The 22,704-nt window shown below is 34.0% G+C and overlaps 1 protein-coding gene across 1 annotated transcript in view; it reads right to left on the bottom strand.

Moving 5' to 3' along the window:
- Positions 1 to 1,870: 1,870 nt before the first annotated feature.
- LOC147075568 (uncharacterized) overlaps positions 1,871 to 22,704 on the bottom strand; it is a 60,804-nt gene continuing 39,970 nt past the window's right edge. The window contains exons 2-4 of the mRNA XM_085941861.1: positions 11,213 to 11,311; positions 3,448 to 8,896; positions 1,871 to 3,292 (exon numbers count right to left, since the gene is read on the bottom strand). Of these exons, the coding sequence (XP_085797987.1) occupies positions 2,420 to 3,292; positions 3,448 to 8,896; positions 11,213 to 11,301 (6,411 nt within the window). The 5' untranslated portion in view covers positions 11,302 to 11,311 and the 3' untranslated portion in view covers positions 1,871 to 2,419. The remainder of the gene's footprint in view (positions 3,293 to 3,447; positions 8,897 to 11,212; positions 11,312 to 22,704) is intronic.

The following is a 22,704-nucleotide window of genomic DNA, read 5'->3' as shown; positions in this document are numbered from 1 at the left end:
ATCCACACAAACAAAACTTTACAGCAGCCGCAAAAATGTTTCTGTTATGGTTTTCGGTCAAAGTTAAAAATATACAAAATAGACAGTCTTGAAGTGCATGATAATTAATAATTTGGCTTTTATATCCCTAATCTAATATTAATTATTGAGTCAATTAAAAAAAAACCTACAAATATGATAGTTAAGTCGTTTTTCCCATTTCACTTCCTTCTTTTTTAAAAAATTGCCAGCTAAATTTAGATAATAAATTGGTGTTTGCAGCTTCCATCCTTTGGACACAGCGTGTATTTAGTCGTATACAACGTTATTATCCAATAAAACCTATTTTGACAAAACTGAGGAATATGCCGTTTTTCCTTTCTACAGTCGATTATTATTTAATATTATTTTTATATTTTATTCTATGAATAAAGTTTGTAATGATAATATTACTTGATTTAAATTACAAAGACAGAATTTGAAGATACCTCAGATAGCGAATAAGATGAACATGGCAAGGTTGGTAGCACAGCAGTTAAAGACCCTGCCCAGTAAGCAGAAGATGTGTATTCAAATCCTACTTGGTCGAAGATTATTTCTAGGAATTTCCTAATAGATATGTTTCCGAGAGTTTATCATGGAATGTATCTTTAATGAAGAATGCTATATTCTTAAATATTTGTCGGAATTTTTGATGTAACTAAACTATGGCTGGTTGAACTGTGACAGCTCTATTATCAATATTTTTACCCCCATTAAATGCTTGGAGGTATTAGCATGCCAGTACCCGGTAGGCTGCGAATTTCTATGAAGAAAAACCTTACAAACATCTTTTTTGGAAATATATTAAAAGTATATTTTACAATGTATTGTGTTGTTGGATAAATAATAAAACGTTAATTTTTAACAAAATTATTTATTTTCAATAGAACAATAAAATTATTACTCTACTCTATCGAATCTATACTATAATTTTTATAATGTACAAATATATTAATTATTATACTATTTCCAAATTTGCTCGAACATCATTTTTTAAAACAAGAATAGTATTTTTTCCAAACATACCATACAGTTCTTAACTCTCATTTTTACAAAAAGAAATAATATAATAATACTTCTAATTTATAACTATTTTTTTTTTATAATTATATTCTTGACAAAATAATATTTATTTAATAGTTTAATTTTTTCAAGCAGTGCATAGTTTTTAAAAGTATATCTTCCCAATACTTTTTTCATTTACTACATACTTATAATACGTATTATAATCAGTTCCACATATAGGTAAGCCTCAAAACACTATCTTATTGATTGTGTATTGAGCATAATAAATAAAATCGAACATAACATAATTATTGAGGAACTGAATAGAATAGCGGCCTAAGTAGAATTAGGACATTCCACTGTCTTGATTGTGTTAATTAGTTTAAACACATTATTATCAAAACATAATTTAGCACTTACGCCGCTCTACTACTTAGCTCCTCAATTTATTTTCGAATAAAATCAAATACATAAAATATTATAAACCGTCGTTTAGTTTTAGCCCCAAAAATATAATTGGAAATATTTTAAAGTCGTTGAGCTAGTAATTTAGAAGAGACCACATTTTGGTCAGAATAATAAAATAACATCACTGGATCTTGAATTAATATAGTTGAGACTCAGGTCTCGATTACAGTATTCACGCAAAACGCAGTCTCCTGACGGTTAATAGCTCAATATATTATAATTTCAACTTTGTGCCTGTTAAAATTTAACCCAGCCCTGATTTGATTCTTAATAAGTAAAAATTGCTCATCACTACTTAACTGTATTCTAAGAAAATAATTTATTATAGGAAGTTAATGTCAAAATCAGTGAAGCACAACTGTTTAATTTCTTTTTTCTATAGTAGCCAAATCTCCAGTGCAAAATTACCCATGCTCCTTAAATTGTTATATTGTGATAATTATATAAAAAAAAAACAGTTTACCATATACCTATAAATTTTTAAATATCCCCTGCAAATATAAAGATTTCTTTTTCACCCTGAAGCATGTTTCGTTGTGGATCACTGTGGATATTTTTTTTAAAAATAATTATATATGTTTATTTCCATTATTATAATATCTGTTATGTGTGGGGTTTAACACATTGCATCAATAATAATCAATGGCCCATACATTTGAATCACTTTTGGCCCTTAAATAATTGCACAAAAAGAAATTTATCTTTTTAAATCTCATTACAGTCCTGAGTTTATATCTCACTGGTTCAAAAAAATAAATTTCTTAACACAACACGACGTGAACAATGCAACATTAATATCTAAAATATGCACCATTTTATCCACTAACCGTTGAGACGTCACATTACTCGAAATACGTCAATCTGACGTACAATATTTCATAAAGTTTATATCAACCTAACTTTGTAGGTTATATTTATTTAACACTTACGGCAATAATCTAGGATTATATCTACCCATGTGCAGTATTAATCCTGTCGGGTTATGTCTTATGAAGAACATGAAAGGCCTGTCAAATTTGAGTCTCGGGGGCTCCTGTATGGGTTCGGGTAGTCTAGCTTGCCTCGGCCGGAGATGAAGAGGCATCGAAAGATAGCTGGTATCGTGAAGGGGATCATGGAAAGCTCGTTGATAATCTCGAGGTTCATCCCAGAACTCGGTACCGCTCTGCGTCTGGAATGCTTCTTGGAGTATCGGCCTCTGCGGTGTCCTCCAGAGTCTTCTTTGAACTTTGTTCGGTTCTCCTGGATATACTTCCACGTGATGCTGATCTCCTATGTAACCTTCTCCGCATGTTGTAAAAGTATTCACCAGCATCATGTCGGATAGATACAGATCATTCGCCATACCGTTGAGTCCTCTTAAATCTGCCTTTTCTGCGTTGAATAAGTCTCTAAGACCCATTTGCTTTAAAGCCGCTGTTCCATTTACCACTGAACGATGTGAAAGTCTAGGTATCTGTAACTCGAGACCTTGCCGAGGGATAAGCGATCTTAGTAATTTTGCCCATGTTTTTTCTTTGAACGACGAGTCAATCAGTCTTTTCTGTAAGTCTATTATGTCGTCTCCGTGTGCTGTGCTCCCTTGCTGGCCGGGCATTGCGAGAATAGTGCTGACAATCTGGTCTCCTTCTCCAATAGCCGCGACTGTCGCATCGAGTTCCGGCACGTAGCCTGCCAGGAAACCTTTCTTGTAGAGGACTGCTGGAACTGGAATCAGTCTTCTTTGCCTGATTGTCGGTGACACTACAAAGTACATCTCTCCATCACGGCCGTCTGTTGAAGCCGCAGAGCAATCAGTCTGAAAAGATAAAGAATTTTGATTGAACATCAAGAAATTTCCATTAATTTTCCATAATATGTATTGTGATATTTAAGTAAATGTTTATTCATTTCGCACTCTTTAAAATATTGGAAGAAGATGTTGCGTTAACAGATTATCTGAAATAGTATTACCTGGAAAATGTTTGCTGCAAATACGGACAGCGGCGGACTCAACACCATATTGTTGTCTTTGACATATTCTGAAATCTTTCCCCAAGTCTGTCTCTTGACCAGTAGATTGGTCCGTCTTCTGATGACGTCTCCGATCATTTTGAAATTGACTTCTTCAACGTGTCCACTGTAGAATTGTTGGACTCTGTCTTTGTAAAAGCTGAGTAACCTTCCTTTCGCACGATCACTGTAAAGCTCTCTGATTAGCGCAGAAGTAGCAACGCCAGCTTTTTTGGAAACTTCGATGGATTCAGTGACATTTTTAAATACAATATGCGGATTAAATGTCACCATGTCATCTAGTTTTAATATATCATTCATTTCTCCGGATGTGGCACCTCGAGCACCTAAGAACATCATGGCGAGAATAGACGTGACAGCGAATGGAGAGACGACTAAACTTCTTTTAACGTCCACTCCATTCGATGATACGGCATTGAAATAACGGAACGCTAACTCGTTGCAGAGTTCGGAAAATTGAAACACGTCCTCCCCGAGTGTTGACGTTGTCTTTTCAAGTCCTTGGCCATCTTTACTTTTATCTAAGTTGATATTTGTATTGAAGTTCTGTATTGGTCTTTTACTGATGACTACGTGTGTTTCACCAGAATGCGGTCTTTGATAGGGTAAAGGCTTGGCAGAATTTAATGTTGCTTTGTTTATGTTAGATATATTATGCTTGATCACTTCGCTGTGTGGGAACACCGTCGGAATAAGTTTCCATGTGTTTTCTTCTGTTTGTTCATTAACTTTATCAGGATATTTGTTTTTATTAAAATCATCTATCGCAAGAGTTATCCTTAAATGTTCACTATCAGTCAAAGGATTTATGGTTATGCTATCTGCAGCTTTTGTCTGAGGAATTGACGGTGTTGTCCTGAACTCTGTGGTTGTACTGGTATCCTGTTTTACAGAAGTAGAAGTATGAGGATTTATTGGTGGCAAGATTTCTGTATATCTAGTTGTTTTCTGCGTAGTTTGTGTAGTGTGAGGAGTGATTTGGAGTTTTTCTGTGGTTGATCTGTATTCTGGCACCTTAGATGTAGACATATTTTTATCATCTGGCTTAGAAACAGTTTCAGTTACGTTTATATTATTATGTTCAGTTTCTTTAATTTGACTTAAAGCCTTTGGAGTTGTCGAGATTACTGATTCTGTAACATGTATTGTCATGTTCTCTTTATTAGGCTTAGAAATTGCTTTTGTTTTATTCTCGGATTCCATCGAATTATTCTTTACGACAACTGGTTTTGGTGTTTCTAACTTTTGTGTTGTAGATTCAGGAGTACTAACTTTGTCTTTTGAAATTATTACTTCAGTATCTTTTGGTTCAACCTTTAAACTTTCTTTATTTACCTCTTTCATGTTGCTGTTTATCAAAGCCTGTACCTTTGTAATAGTCTCATCAATACTAGATTTGTCTTTTAATAATGGTTTCATAAGATCTATAGACACCTCTGGAACGTTTTTAATAACTTCCTTTATTTCATTTGAAACAGAAACTACTGATTTTTTAGGAATATTTTCTTGAGATTGACTAAGGTTTTTATTTTTTTCATTGCCCATTTCAATTTGTGCTCTTGTTGCATTATGGATTAACGGTTCTACTTTTGGTAGTTCTACAAATTCAACTGGTTTTATTGTATTCACTTTCATTATTTCTTGTTTATGAATTGGTTTTTCATTGCTAATATCTTTAATTACAGGTTTGATTTTAGTTTCTTTTGTTGGTGCAGAATCTTTCTTTATAATTACATCAGTTTTACTGACAGTATTGTCATGGATCACTGTTTTATTTAAAGAAGTAGTTAATTTTTCACCAGATACTAACGAATTTGGTGTCTTAGAAGTATTATTTACTACAGCCTCTTCTTTTACTGGTTTCGGAATTTTCGTAGTCGGCTGATCAATTTTCAAATATTCTTTTTCAATGGTTGTATCAGTCTTTTTATATGCCGTTGTTTTATTCAATGCAGGGTTTTTAGTAATATCAGGTTTTTTTGGTTCAACGTTGGAAGTAATTTTGAAAATCTCACTGACTTGACTTAACATTTCCATTAATTCATGATCTTGTGATACGCTTGTTTCTGTGGTTTCAATGTCTTCATCATATTCATCTATATCATTGACGGTTGTTGCTTCAGCTGATTCGAAACCTGCATATTTTTCAGTATTTATTGTAATCTTTAAAGGCTCATCATTTTCAACGGAGGATGCCGTGACTGGCAATTTTGTTGTTGATGGTGCCTTTGTTACCGTTGACAGAATTTTTTGGAAATTCTCCTTTATAATCTGTAACTCTTCATTCTGATTTGCAATCGTTGAGTTGGATAAATTACCATTGTTTTTATTTTCAATTATACTCAACAATTGTTCAATCTGAGTTCTAATAGTTGTCGTTAGTGGGGTGCTATTTTTATATGCTGCCGCTGGTCTATATGTTGTCGGCTTAATATCCTGCAATGGAGATATTTCCGTATATTCTGATGTTGTTAAAATATTATTTTTATTATTTGCCTCAGTCGTTCGTTTGATTTCATCTTTTTTTATTTTTTCTGTTACAAGCTTTTCAGCTTTTACTGTGGTTGCTTTGGAAGCAGCTTGGGTAGTAGAAGATATTTTCTCACTCACTTTAGCATCGCTATCAATATCATCGTCACCTAAACTGGTTTCATCTTCATTAATGCGACTGAATATAGTTGTTCCTTTAGTCTCAACATACTTCGCTTCTGGTTCTGTACTCATTTCGACACTATCTTTAATTTTATCACTGTCCTTCTGGAACGAGTTTAAGCTTGAGAGTGGAATAACAGTTGGTCTAGAATCATCGACAATTTGTGAAATGAGATCAGTAATAGAGCCAGATAATTCCCCAAGAGCTGGTTTAGTTACGGGTAAAATTTCATAATCTGTTGCTGCAGTATTTGATTCAAGATAATCATCATATTCTTCTTCTGATTCTTCTATTTTTAATGGGGCTAAATTTTCTTTATTTTCAATGACTTCTGAAGGCTTAGTAACAAATTCCGACGTACTGGATGGTTTTTTAGAATGTACTGTACTATTTTTTGTGTGCGTGTTTGAGATTGGTTGAACTTTAATAAATGTGATTCCATCATTATCAAATTCAGCTTTCGTTGTTGTAGACAATGTGACGACTTCCGGTAGGGCACTTGTAACCTTTTCTGTAGTCACTTTGTGCGGAGCAGCTTTTGTGGGTATTATGGTGGTTGTGGAAACCTTTGGTACAACATCTACTTTATGCGTTGAAGATATCACTGGTACACCAGTTGATGAGGCAATTAAATCATCTACCCTGTTATTGTCTTCAACTTTATGATCATCAAACGGAGTATTATTCTTGACTGGTGCATACGGAGAGTCGTCGCCTAAGTCACTAGCAATCTGATTTATTATCTGGCCTATATCAAAGTATGGCTGGTCCGTTACATTGATTGTAGGAATTCGGGTAGGAATTTTTGATGTAAGTGCTTCAGCTTTTTCTGTAGAAGATGATGAAACTTTGGAAGCAATTAAATCAGCCTTTTCTGTGACATCATCATTAGGAAGTGGTCTTTCCAAGTAGTTAGAATTTTCTGTTGGTTTTTTTATAGGCCTTGATAGAAGACTATCAGTACTGTCTTGGTTAGAAGCCTGGCTGGTTACACCGGTTCTTAAAATAATTTCTTCGATTGGAAGTAGATCCGCTACTATAATTGGCTGTAATTTTTCGAAGACCGTGTCAGATTCATCGAAATTCAGATTGTTTATTGATTCAGTTGTTGTAGTTGTGGTAGTTGGTTCAGTAGTAGTTGTAGTAGTCGTTGTTGGTTTAATTGTTGTAGTTGTGGTTGAAGTAGTAGTTGGCTTAGAAGTTGTAGTCGTCGGCTTAGGGGTGGTGGTTGTGGTTGTCGGCTTTTCAGTTGTAGTTGTTGGCTTAGGAGTTGTGGTTGTCGCCTTTTCAGTTGTAGTTGTAGTCTTCACAGTTGTGGTTGTTGGTTTCTCTGTTGTAGTTGTTGGTTCCTCTGTTGTAGTTGTTGGTTTCGCAGTTGTGGTTGTTGGTTTAGCAGTTGTGGTTGTTGGCTTAGGAGTTGTGGTGGTCGCCTTATCAGTTGTAGTTGTAGTCTTCACAGTTGTGGTTGTTGGTATCTCTGTTGTAGTTGTTGGTTCCTCTGTTGTAGTTGTTGGTTTAGCAGTTGTGGTTGTTGGTTTAGCAGTTGTGGTTGTTGGCTTAGGAGTTGTGGTGGTCGCCTTTTCAGTTGTAGTTGTAGTCTTCACAGTTGTGGTTGTTGGTTTCTCTGTTGTAGTTGTGGGCCTCTCAGTGGTAGTCGTCACTCTAACTGTGGTGGTTGTGGGTGGAACAGTTGTCGTAATTGGCTGTGTTGTGGTGGTCGTCGGCTTAGGAGTAACTCTCGTCGTTGTTGAACTGGTATGCTCTGTTGTCGCTGTGAATGCACTCGGGGAGTTACGTTTCACAGTAGTTGATTCAACTGTTGTCGACTTGGATGTTGTGGATGTTATCTTGGCTGCCGGTGTACTCGTCAGCGCCATACTAGTTGGCACACTTTTATTTGGCGAATCATCACTATGTATAATCACTTCAGAGGTTTCATCATCAATTTCAAAAGGCATCGAAGAAGTTGATGTTTTAATATTGTCTATGATTTCGCCATCTGTTGTTTTAGATGCCGCATTCAAAGAATCGTCTTCCAAATCTGAAACTATCTGCGAAATATTGTCTATATTCAGAGGTGACATATCGTCTATATCTTCTTCAAAAGTCTCTGACGAATGAGGCTTTTCTTCAATATTTAAATTCAGGCTATCATGTTCACTTTTAATTTCTAGACTCTCAGTTGTATCTTCTAAAATCTGTTCGCCATCTTCTTGATTAGGTTTGTCCTCATTATTGATAACATCAGTCTCTGGTTCAGAATGTGTCGGAGAAAGACTGTCTGTAGTAATACTTCCACCAGTATTACCAAAAATAGCTGGTAGTATTAAACTCCAAGAGTTCGAAACGTCTGGTGTATCGAAAATTGCTGGCTTTGGTGGACTAGCTTTCTGGGCTTCCATTTCTGCTTTCAGAACATTTTGCACGTTTGATACGATCGTGTGAACTTTAACGTGCGAAGGTGGCTGGAAATTGAATGTTACAGCCGGTTTATTGACATCTGATTGAGCAATGGTCAGCATATGGCCATCGTCACCGTCTCCGGTTGCGATGATCTCTTGGATTTCTTCCAGCGTCATCAGTCTCTTGATTAACTCTCCTGTCTCGTCGAAGGTGTAGAATTCGTATCGATCTGGTCGGATGAGGGTCGATGGACTTCCGACTTTCGCAGGCACTTTTGATGGCCTCGACAGTGGGTTGCCAGCTGGGTCGGCCACGTACGCCATCTCTTGTTTTCTGCAATTTAAAAAAACGTAACATTTAATAACATAATAATATATGAGTCGTGGGAGTATAGAATTTCTTATGAAATTATTTATCTTCAGACAACATTATATAATATAATGTGAAATCGCAGGCAGTGAACTGATAAAATGAATATTACATTGGAAAAATCTCAGAAACATAGTCTATTATACAAATCCAAGAAAGCTACAAAAACTTACTTGGGTTAATAGCTCAGTGAGTTACAAAAATATGTAGGTACATATATTCGAATCATCTCGATCTCAATGTATTGAAAAAAATATTTTTATTCAGGATACGAACAGGATCCATCGTAGATGAATAATAAGAGTTATAAAGTAGTTGAATAAGTGATGGTCCCAATAACAGGCAGACGCAGGAAGCATACTTATCTAAATCAAACTATAATAAATACATTGGAGAAAGCTATTAAAAATGATTAGAAGAGAAAAATGCATAAGTAGGTAATGCAAAATAAAATATACTTAAAAACATTAAAACGTATATATTAAGCAGCGCTCAAAATGGAGAAGTTTACGAACCGGAACGCTCGACAAATTTCTGAAGATATTTATATAGTTATCAAATTGTATGTGTATTTTACAAAAATAAGTGTGTTAGATTTTCTATTATATTGCCTATCTAGCTCAGACGGTCAACGTATTTTGTCTACGGGACGGAGCGATAATTTCACGAACAGGAACGGCGCTCCAGTCCATTTCGAGCCCTGATATTAAGAGAAATCATGCAATGTAAGAAAATAATTCAGTGGCCCAGTTACAATGAGCGATAAATTTTGGGGTAATTTAATTTAAAAGAGGCAAGAGAACAAAAAAGTTCCACTCGATTACTGTAATGATTTATAGTTATATAGTTAATCGGTATATATTTGAATATGTAGAAGTGAAAAGATGTGAGGACGATTATTGACTTTTATTAAATATTAAAATGTTTGACAGTATTTGTGGGCGATCTGAATGATTATATTATAATATTAATGTAATGAATGCTTCTGAGGAGTTTCAAAATTTTGTATTTTCAATATACTTACCAATACAAAAATGCTTCATTATAAAATTTTGGTTATATTCGGTTTGAATAAAAATCATTATATTGTAAATTAAAATTGTTATTCATTGTGGCTAGTTCTGACTACATACAGGGGAAAACTCTGAGCTTGAATCACACCTCGTCGAGTAAATATCATAATGTACCTTCTATTTATTCATTTGATTTATTAGCAGAGCTCGAAATAGACCGGAGTGCACCAGAGCCCACCTCTAGCTCGTGAAACCCCCGAGATTACATACTTTGTAAGTGTATATGAAACTTGTTGAATTCATGGTAAAAAATAATATCTATAGTGAACCTCGGTTTTTGCCTGTCGCACTGATATTTATGGCCTGAACACGTTATTATCACGTCAATATTTATATCTCAGTGCGACAGCACGTGACGTGATGGTAATGTGTTCGGACCATTACATGCCATAGTCTTGCATTCGAAAAGTTTAAAGTCTGTTAAGCCATTTGACCGTCTGAGTTTGGCAGGTAATTTAAAAAAATAATTTACTTACAATTAGGTATATAAATACCTACGAAAGTATGCTAATATATTATGAAAATATTGAGCGCTCCGATTCGTAAACATTTCCATTTTGAGCTCTGAATTCGTTAGCTGATATTCTACGAAATATATATATTTGACTATGTCCGATCCCAATATGATCATATAGGCCTCCACAGAGTTGAGTGGAGATTATTGTTTTTACGAGAAATGGATATTAGCCACTTGCTCAACCTATTAGGTCCATACTCTGACTCCAAACACAAATTGAAAAACAATATTTGTATTTGCCAGACTCAGGATTCAAATCTGGGACCCACAACATTTTAATCCGATGCGTAAGCCGCTCGGCCATCGGACAGCGAAATAAAAATATAGCAAGCTCTAAACAGTCTGCATAGTAAATAATCTTAAATAGTAGGTACTCAGGTACCATAATTTTATTAAAGTATTAAAAAAATACTATGCTTTTGTAGAATTCAATAGAAAAAATAACTATGTAAATTTTAAGCTTTTTTAGAATTTTGTACTATAATCCAATTAAAAAAATATGGCTGGCTCGTGTTCTTTATCTCTCCACTCGTAGAATAACGTGTTCAAAAATGCTAGCTACAGATCATTATAAAAGTATACCTAATAAGATGGTGTCACATTGTTTTGTGACCATTTTATGCTCCAACTGGGCGGTAAATATTTAAGTACTTAATATGTCGAAAATTAAATTATTTAATTTTTACACACCTTTCTGCAGCTTTTCCATTTGTAATGTGTAGCAAAGCAATCAAAAGCAACAGGTAAAACGCTAGAAAGCGTTCTTCCTTGAGCCACATATCTCAGCTTCTGAAATCAAATAGAAAAAAAAATTGTCATTTATTGTACAATACATAATGATAATATACATACACAATATTAAGTGCAACGTTGAAACATTTCGAAAAAATACTGCAAGAAAAACGTTTTGTCAATATGTTGGAAAATAGCTGGTTAAAAGATTTACCGGTAGTGGAAAAGACTATTGATCCATTCACAAGATATACAATAAATGTTTTATAAAGGTATTAAACTTTTAATTTGGTTAAATTATCCTATTATCACCCGGTTAGTCGATTCCTGATTTTTATTACATCGTTTTTATTATGTCGTATTCTTATTTGTTCGGTGGTTGTTTATCCGGTACAAATCTTGCAATCGATTTTTAACTAACTCCCCGACTAGCTAGATATTTGAAACATTTAGAATATATCAGAACACGATGCCATGCATTTTTTTAATACTTTTAGCCATCTTTAAGTAGAATTGAATTCATTTTCAGTTAATTCTGTTTTGTATGACAAGTTATTTCGGAAGAAATCCGTAATACAATCCACTATTATTGGTTACTAGGGGTCTGGGGTCCCCTACATGTAGATTGTACGTATAACATTTCACCGTAGCACAGTTCGCCGTGAGCTTTCATATCGTATACTATACGGTCATCTCTATAGCACCAAGATGAAAAAATACGCGTTGTTCGTGAAGAATTTCAGACAATAATGTTTCAATTTTATTAGATCCTAACCTAACCTAATAAATAATCCAGTATATCGCCTATTTTCAAAATTAGTTTGACGCTGGCTTCCTGTAAACCGACAAGAACCGTGTTTTAGTTAGACATGATCTCAGTAATATACGACCCAAAGAGGTTGGAGGGTCTTTAATACAGGTACGACCATATTATATTTTCGATAGGAACAACATTTCACGGTGCATGCGTACAAATTTCCGGACACGCTAGCCTGCCGGGATTTCTCCCAGTGTCCCTAGCCTGACCAATCCGTCTCTGTTGGTAGGTTTGTACCTAATTCATAAAATTAATTGAACCTATGGCATGCGATAAAATAATTAAATAAAAAAATAATCCATGTTGAAGTTGAAAGGTCATCAAAATGTATGTTAAATATAATTGCTTGCAAAATTGCTAATTTTTCATGATCACTGAAATTTTGATATACCTACATACGTTTACATTATATTATTATGATATGGTATAGATATAGATAGAAGTACAATATGTTAGGCCATGATTTTGAAATGACCTAATAATTAAATTAATCATTAGAATATCAATGTTAAATTTCGTTTTTTCGAGACCGACAGGCAATATGAATCACTCAATCATTCGAGGATTTTCTAGGTGTGTAGTTAATTAATCAGATCACTGTTTCCCAAAATGTGGTACGCATACACATCCATAGGACCGTCGTATAAAAAGAAACAGTAGGTATCAATACTTGGAATGGGTATCATAAAAGTGTCGATACCAAATTATTATGCTTATCCGCGAAGGTCTTTTTTTCCGAAAAAAAAACGTAAAATATCAGTCTCGAAAGAAAGAATCGATACCATAGAATATAATATATTCTATGGTATCGATTACCATCATACATCGTCAGGTGTTCGAATTTAGAACTAATCTCAATACAGTATAAAAAGTAACCAAATGTTAGCATGTGGCGTCGTCACTCAGCGGACAACACTTGTACTGGTGGATATATAGTATTAATGTATTGAAACAAAAATATCGATAATTTTGAATGGCCCTACGTATGCCTAGTACCTACGTATGTGTAGGCGCCTTTTTTCTTAATTGGAAACTTCAGTGAAACGCAAAAAAAACATCAAGTCTAATTAATGAATATAATAAAATATAAATCTTTTGAATGATAGATATACTTATGTCAACGGTGGTCAGATGTTTTTTCGGGTTTTCGTTTAGTAGTATCAAAAAAGTTTGTAAAAATTGAAGATATACACTATCAATATTTTTAACTATGTTGTTTTATACTTACTGTATTAAAATATGACAGCAATATTCCCCGTTTAAACGAAGGCTTTATTTTAAAATATTAACTAAAACTCTATACTTGCACTAAAAAAATATATCAATATAATCAATAGTTGTCCCCGCACGAAAGTGACCATCAAAAAAGACATTTAGTTTTGATTTAATACACCAAAAACGTCTAAATTCTTACATTTGTGTATTTACGTCGGCGGTATATTTTTTAGCATTTTACGATTAGTGGACAGCCGATCAGTGATTCGAGCGGTGTTGCCAATTGTACTATATTATTTTTACTATAAATTTGGTCTGCTATGACATAATAATATGATAGTAAGTAGGCGTATAATTCGCCAAATAATATACACACTATAAAAATTTGAAGATTGGCATAATAATATTAAGAAAATGCTCGTAGATGACATAATTGAGAAAAAAATCTCTTTCAGATCTGAATTCGGTCTGAATCTACGCGCCTCTAAATGAGTATGTTGTATGTAGGAAACACACATTATAATATTGTATAACATGTATTATTATTAGCGGGTTGGAGCGGACACTTTTTTGAGCTGCTCCGCTCCGGGTAGAAAGTTCTAATAAGTATTATATGTATACAAATGTTTCTACACCCATGGTGGCCGCGCGGCTTAAACGTTGGACTATCACGCCGTGGGTCCCAGGTTCAAATCCTGGGTCTGGCAAGTACACAAATGTTGTTTTTTTTAAATTTGTGTGTGAGTCATGGTATGGACCTAATAGTTGAGCAAGTGGCTGACATCCATTTATCGTAAAAAACAAAATCTGTGTATACAAACCTCTACTATGTGGAGGCCCATATTATGATCCTATTAGGATATGACATGGTCGGAAAATGTTAAAAAATATTTAAAAAAATCGTTATTTTCATTATTAAACACAATTTGACAGCAAATCGTCTCTCATTATTTACCTCTTCTGTCAAAGAAGTGAGGTTGTTTAACACTCGGTTGCCGTATTTCAAATAATTCCAGTGTCAGTATCAAAATATACTACTTTCGTTGGATTGTAGGACGACGATCCGGAGCAGTGGAGCACTACAAATTTTCGGTGCTCCGGCTCCGCTCCTGCTCCGGGTATAACCCTATTGCTTCACTTCTACGTGCTCCGTGGTCCTGCTCCGAGCTCCGCTCCAACGCTCTGATTATTATACTCGATAATTAATGTACATAATCGTCAGTGACGTCCCTAGACAAAACGCCGCCCCTAGGCAGGGCCAAAATGCCGCCGTATTTTTTTTTATACAGTACTTTATATCATCCTTTCATGACTCCAATACCTAAGAAATGTGTTGTATGGATACATTACTAACAATATTTATATATTATACTTACCACTTAATCTAATTTAAATGCCATATCTGCTTCAATAGACAATATTGCGAGTCTACGGTTTCAGATAGGTATATTTAAAAATACACTTGACAACTTCCAAAACTCGCGTGTGACTGGCAAACATATTTTGGATTAGGTATGCACGTGTCATTGCTGTTCACCAAGAACGTGACATCCAAGAACAATGGAAATAAACTAGACATCACAAATCCGACAAAAAATACCTGTTAGCCCCTAATTAATACATTTTGTTTCCAACCAGTCAGCTGATTTTTTTAATGGAAAGATATTTATGTTATTACTAAGTTTGTGCATGAGTCAGAGTATGGTCCTAATAGGTTGAGCAAAGGGCTGACATCCATTTCTCGTAAAAATAAAATCTGTTAATACAAACCTCCACTCTGTGGAGGCCCATATGATCCTATTAGGATCGGACATGGTCAAAAGAAAAAAAGAAGTTTAGGTAGCTTTTTCTATATATACCTAGTGATTCTCCTCGATTTGCCGCCCTTTGGGTAACTGCCGCCCCCAAGCGACGCTCAATCTGCCTACCCCCACGGGACGTCACTGATAATCGTCTAATAATTGTTTTCTGCCATACGATAGCTTATTTGATAACATATTACATATACAGAAAACAATTATTAATATAACATTATAACCATCACATTTCACTGAACACTGGTAGGCATTGAACGTTAACATTATACGAACCAGGCAATTAAAGATAAACCCTAATGGTCATAATATTATTTAGTAACAGAGAGTAATATTATGTGAAATTCGCGTATTCCGTAACTTTTGTCATTAAGTTTAACCTTTTATGAGTGACAGCAATTTTTAAAAAACTTTATTGACTCATATTAACATTGTTTTATTACTGCAATTTTATAAAGGTTAACTTACTAATTATTATTAAGTTATTATAATGTTTTAATAATTGTATCTTGTTGATCATGAAGAGAATATTGTCCTAATTTGTTCAAATTTATATACTTAAATGAAAACCATGTTTTATTGTCATATAATAATTATATAAAATGTATTATTGTATTTTCTCATATTGATGTGTTACCATTCCAAAATCAAAACACATTATGATATCTCCTTAATTTATATAAGATTTTCAAACTACGTTTATATGAAAATTTATTCTCTAATATCAGAGAGAGTTATTTTATAAACGTATTTTATTTATTGGTTACTACTAAAAACCTATCGGAACAATTACTTGAGTGTCCTGAGAATTTTTAAAATATATTTCCTTTATCTACCTACTTATGATAAATTTTCATTTTATTTGTTATATCTCAGAATTATTGCTTGCCTTGTATCTGTCAAAATTGCATGTGGAGTGGGCAAGCTAAATAAGCTGCATTAAAGAAATTAAAATGCAATACACAGCATACTTTTATGCACTACATCGAAGTGATTTGACCTACTTGCAAGCATGTGATGGTATCATTCATGGACTTATGCTAAATTTTCAGATTTTTACCCAGAATAGAACTAAGAATTGCCATCTAATAAAATTGCGTGCGGAGTGGGCAAGCTAAACGTTATAAACTAATTTATGAATAAATTTTTAGCATATGCTTATATATTATTCTACTTTTATGTAATATAACAACCAAATTTTAAAATTTCTACTGTATCAATTTTATTTTTAAACAACCAAATAGCAAATATCTCACCACACCATATTTGTTCCCATAAGGCAGTGTTTCCCAAACTTCCGACATCTTTGTACCCCTTCTATAATTTTGAGTACCCCTCGCAAAAAATTCCATATATCAAAATATTTTAATTTTTTTACTTTTTTAATACATACACAAAATAATAATAAACGAAAAATAAACTTAATTCATAATTAAATATTAATAAAATAAATTAATAAAAGTTATATGATATATAACATTTATTATAATCAATGAGAATGATGAAATTCTTTACGTTGAGACGACAGATCATCGTAATTTGGTTCCCTGGTTATAAATTTTTATCTGAGATGCGGTTCCACATCCAAAAGTCTGGTCCTTTTTTTGACTTATTATCTACAATAATGCTGACTAAGCTACTTCACATAGATATGAAGTTGGAAAAGGCAAGATATATTTCAGAACTTTCTCTGTTAAAACTGCATACACATGTTGCATTTTTGCAACCAGAATGATGTTAAAATATACTCTTTAAATTTATTTTTCAAGAATCCGTCTGAAGCTAATTCCAACAATTGCTTTTCTTTAGCATGTGATAAACCATAGAGGTATTACATAGAGATAAACCTTCTAGCATGGATGTTGTATTAATGCTTGTTGCACCAGGCGCAGACAAAGCCCGGTGCAGCGCGTACCCCCAGCAAACTCTTCCCGTACCCTAGGAGGTACGCGTACCACACTTTGGGAAACACTGCCATAGGGCATTATTATCTAAATTTATTAATATTATACTTTCTTCGTTATCGTGTTCTTCACTGTTGATGATCATGACTTTTGTCAAATGTTCTGATTTTTCTAATTATATTACTTAATCTCGTCTCTGTTCTGGCAGAACCACACTAACTGGAGAATACTAGTGTTGAAAAATTTGACTTTGAAATTGTTAAAATGTTTGAAATGGTCTATCATGTGAGTTTATTAAGTAATCGTAAAAAGGATGACTTTAAAATAAATACTGTTTATTTATTAAAAAGGTTTCCAGACTGTAAAGTTTGAAATAAGGAACATTTTGGTATAACTAACTTAATATGTCATTTTTTCGAATTAGTGTCTTCTGCCAGAACAGTGACGATCTGTTTACGAAGAATGAACTTTGTAAGAGCAAAAACAGATTTCTTTGAGCAGGGTAGTTTAAGGGGACGCTTTTGTTTTTAAGATGCTGTATACTAATAAAACAATCCTATGTTATTAACCAAAGTGTCAAATACGTAAATTGTTAGATTCATGCTATTAAGTCAGCAATGGTAAATTATTTCACTTTAAAATTTAGACGAAATCATATTATATAATAACTGAATTTACTCACTTTTTACATTTATGTATATTATGCGATCGATTAAAATCCATCTCCCCGCGATCAACACGTTGGACATTCCTGGTCAATAGCGCCAATTTAAGTAGAAGTAAATATGTATTGTATATTTACTATTATATTATGTAAATATTAATATAATGGTTTTGTTATAAACAATATAAGTACAGATTTATAAACTGATTTATTGCAACGTTATCTTTGTAGTTGCTTTCATCTCGCACTGTTTCAATAATACCTACTGTTCACCCCAGTTCCGGTTCGCGAATTTCTATTACAAATCGCACCTGAATAACATTACTGTAACATCACCGATCAAAAAATTATAAAAGCTTAAATTTTTACGAATAAACTTTCATAGCTGCAGCGCCATAGCAATCTTATTCGTGGATCTATAAATGGACAGACTTTCCCACTTTCTGCGGCAGTTACCAGTAGGCAATCATTCTTTCTTTTTGTATAATGACATCGCTAATAATAGACTGCGTAGGCTAGCCCGCATCGGCCATTCATTTATCGCTGTACATTGTTTTGAATGTAAATTTCTTGCACTCAATATTTTTGTGAAACGCAGAGATGCATTCAGAGAATTGACGGTGTTTGTGGTTTTGGGATCAATGAGCTCAATAAACAGATCGTCATATTAGAATTCTATAAACAAAATACGAGCATCCGCGATATAAATGAAACATTTTGTATCCTCTCCATTTTCATAACCTTCAATATCGTGTTCGTCAATATATGGCAGGGGCCTTATGTTGTAACTCAATGATACTCAACCTTTTTTTTTCTTCGGGCCAAATACATAATATATTTGTAAATTAACGCGGGCCGCATCACTACTGGTGTGACGAAAAAAATCATGAAACCCCCCTATTTTACAAAACATTTTTGAGATTTAAAAAATTATGCGTGTTTTAAAAATTAATCGTGTGCAATAGCAACACTCTTATACCAGATCTGATATGGACCATAATGACAATCCTCTTCGGGTGTCACTATCTGTGCGTCAAAGTCGAAACGAATCTCAAGATATACGAAATTCCTGATATTAAATGTGTTTCGGGCCGCACATAAAAGCTTAAAGGGCCGCATGTAGCCCGCGGGCCGCAGGTTGAGTATCGCTATTGTAACTTGTGAGTTGAAGTCACCCGGTGACATGACGTCATATGACATCATTGTGACGTACTACCGGAGTGAGTCAATAGTCTTCGAGAAATTAACGCTAATCTAATACTGGCGTTATTCATTGTCCCCATACACAAATAGGTGTTTCAGCATAATAATATCTATGGTGAGCCGTGTGCATTGGGCGGCTCGCCTCGATGCGTGTATTGAACATACGTCACAATTACGTCATGTCGTCGGGTGATTTCATGTCACAAGTTACAACATAGGGCTGCTGCCTGTGAATTTTTCGTCACCACTGTTTTCCATCCCAACAAGGTTCGCCGCATACTCGCAAAAGACACCCATCAATTACATAATCTTCGTGATATGTTACAATTGTAGTCTTAGTTCAATAAAAACAAATACGCATGACTAACAAAGTTTAATGTACGCTATTTATGACGGATCTTAACAGCCCACCTCCACCCTTCTCTACTGATATTAGGTATTGATAATAATAGGTAATAAGAGGCGTCTAATTACAAAAAGCGACAAGTTCATAATTCAATATTTTCGGGAAACAACGTTTTTATGTTTCTAGCTTCAATTATTTGTTTTAACGCGAGACTATTTTTTCCGTTGTCTATGTCGAAATTAAAACCAAATGGCAATTTGTTTCAGCTGATAAACTCTTAAATGTAATAAATATAGGCAAAATAAAATTGGACGTAGCGCTACTTGTACCTTAATTTTTAATTTATTCCGCATAAGTCATGAGTTTACCAGATGATACAGCATGGGAGACGCCCTTTTCAATATTGAAGGTTCCCTTATTGGTTGACTTAAACACGCGCGAAATCAACCAAGCTTTAAATAATATGAAACACGGACTTGGCGCTTTTTGTAACAAATCGAAACTAAAAATATTTTTTTCGTAGGGTTATGTCGCGTTTTCCGGAATTTATAGATCAATACATATTGTGTTAAATTATACAAAGAATACGTGCGTATTTTTTTCTCGATTTTGACCAAATCGCTTTTTGGAATTAAACGCCTCATATATGAGCTTTAATCTCAATATTAAACAAAATATAAACGTATAAGTCAATCCAATCATTGTAACGAGCAATCAATTCTGAATAATATTTAAATAATCTATCGGATAGATAATTTTGACAGTTCGTTTCTGTCCAAATGTATGGCCACGAGGCTACCAGTGGACTGTCCGGACATACAATCTTGGTCCGCGATGAATATTTAAATTTAATGCACGACCGTGCCATTTTCCTTTGCAGCATTAAATGCACAATCCGATCGTGAGCCGAACACAACTTAATCTCAGGGTAAGTAAAGCACAGGGCGTGTTTCGCTCACCCAATTCTTCTTACCGCATACCTTATTAAATCTGCTCTGCTTTGCAATATTGCAACGTCTCGCGGTGCAGGGGCTTTTGCAATCGGGATTTTTCGCAATTTTTAATTCGTCGTATTGAGCAATCGGGATTTTAATGACCGGGATTTTAATGAGTTGCTTAATTATTATTTCGTTTCGACCTTTCTGTCGGCATTCACTTAGTCGTGCGGAGCTTCATTTTATTAAAACCGCACAAATCCGAATACAATACTACAATTAATTAATTAATTAACAAATTTAATGAGAAACATAATATAAAATAGGTACGTTTATTTTTGTTTAAAAGAGTAGGGATTTTTTTTAAATACCTTCAACTGCTTACGTTAAGTTTGAAGATATAACTATAACAATAAGTATTATCTAAAATAGAGTTTCACAGTCGGTAGGTATACTGTAAGTTTTATCTTATTTCTCTTATGAATCTTGTAAATTATTATAAAAGTAATAATTTCGTTTATTTTCGTTATTTGATTTTTTTTTCTACTTGTAAAAATCGTATTCGGAGCTATGTTCTTGTGCAAAGTCATAAAATGAGTAAACTGTTAAAAGCGCCTGTATACGTGCATGGATTTACTTGCAGCAATAATGTGTATTATAAACTATAGCAATATTAACTGTTTACGCGTAAGTGGTGACTGTCACGCCAATCTCATTTTTCAAGAGTATTTTATAATACTCATTGACAGGTTGTGAAAATTGGTTTAACCTCAAAATGAGTCTGCGCGGTGTAGTTCGTTTTTTACCGGCAGGTTCGCCACTATCGTATATCGAACAAACCAACTGTCGCATGAAAATTCAGAAGCTTCCGAACTTTTTTGATTCGTGCATACAATCTTGCTACTTGCATGATAATACATGTTTACATATGTATTTTCTTGTTATGGCCGCGATAATACGTACTGTCAGCTAAATCTATGCACGTGTAAACGGGGTATTACTCTAGCAAATAATAAATTCATACTGCAGTTTACAGAGACACTTTGGACTAAGGCAGAACATTAGCAAGCTCATATTAATGAATGTATCGGAATGCTGGGCACTATCAAAAGAGAGGGGGTAGTTGGATCTATTTGAAAGGATGACATTAAGAAGGGTTTTTGGAGTCGTGTAGTCAATGAAATTGGTATAGTGAAAAGCAGGTATGTATAATCAGTAAACAGCTCAGATTAACTGTAAACTCAAAATACTATCCAATTAATAACTTGTGTTTTCTCAATTATTGGTAATATTATCAGAATACAGTACAAGAAAAATGCAATTTACAAATATAAGCCATTCAAATGAAAATACCGCCGACGCTTGTGAAATATTACATCGTACCGACCAATGTTGATTTTAGATAACGTGTATTTAATATGTTAGTATCTCTTGGTTTTGTTGCCTACAGTAATAAAACGAACCCTGCTTCAAAACAGCTACCCATCCGGTACGGTATGCCAGTTTCCATTACTTTATGTTCTCTGGTACCAACTTACAAGATTTTCATATCCATCTTCGATATTTTTCAAAAAAAAACTTATCGGCAATAATGCACGTGTAACAATATGGGAAACGCGCGCCTAGAAATCTAACAATTAATAAAACGAGCCGATTTATTTCTTTATTGTGTATACAGTAGAACCTAGATATAACGGACTCCGATATAACGGATTTCGGATATAACTGACAAAATATCCGGTCACATATCAAAATTGTTAAAAACATCCTGTGAACGTTATACATGTTTAAATCCGTGAAGTATCAATAACATTTTTTGACTATTCGTCACGAAAATCAACTATATTACACGTAATTTTAAAGTTGATTATACAACAGCCCGACTTGAAAAATGCAAACAAAACTTCATTCTTTTTCACTGCAGTATTACCGAAAGCAAGCGCGTCGACATCTAACATTAACGTCACTCCATAATGAGTGTGTCTCGATTTATCATCCGAAAACGAATAAACAGGATCTTATTTGTATTTTTATATAACAGACATTTGGCTATAACGGACATTCCCTTACCCGCATCGGGACAATATATCGAGGTTCTACTGTAGATAGGTACTGTATTTCTATACCTTTTCTTTCAATATTTCATGTGGTCAGAGTCGTTGGCGATCGTTAGTAATTAATAAAAATGATATCTTATTGAATCGCTTTATGTATTACATGAATACATAATATGAGCATTTTCAAATTGGAGCTTTTATTCTATTTTCAAAGCGTGATCCAGGACATTCCTTAAACGTTGTAGATAATCTATTTATATAATTTTGAAGCCTTATTATCCTATATAATTTGATGACTGCATAAAGTATTTTTATTACATAAAATAGTATTCTTTTAAACCTCTCGCTCTAATGTTTTAGAATATAGTCGTATTTCAGTACATAAATATGCAAGGTGTGTTAAGATTTCTTGCATTTAATAATTTTTAAACGCATTTATAAAACTATCCGTATAATTTATGTCGACATTATTATAGTGAAATATTTACGATAAAA

The sequence above is a fragment of the Rhyacophila brunnea genome, unplaced genomic scaffold (genome assembly GCF_057557595.1).
Source record: "Rhyacophila brunnea isolate RB1 unplaced genomic scaffold, BYU_Rbru_1.0 scaffold_14, whole genome shotgun sequence".
In the NCBI taxonomy this organism is placed as follows: domain Eukaryota; kingdom Metazoa; phylum Arthropoda; class Insecta; order Trichoptera; family Rhyacophilidae; genus Rhyacophila; species Rhyacophila brunnea.
Note: the sequence above shows the minus strand (reverse complement) of the source record. Positions and strands in the feature narration are given on the sequence as shown.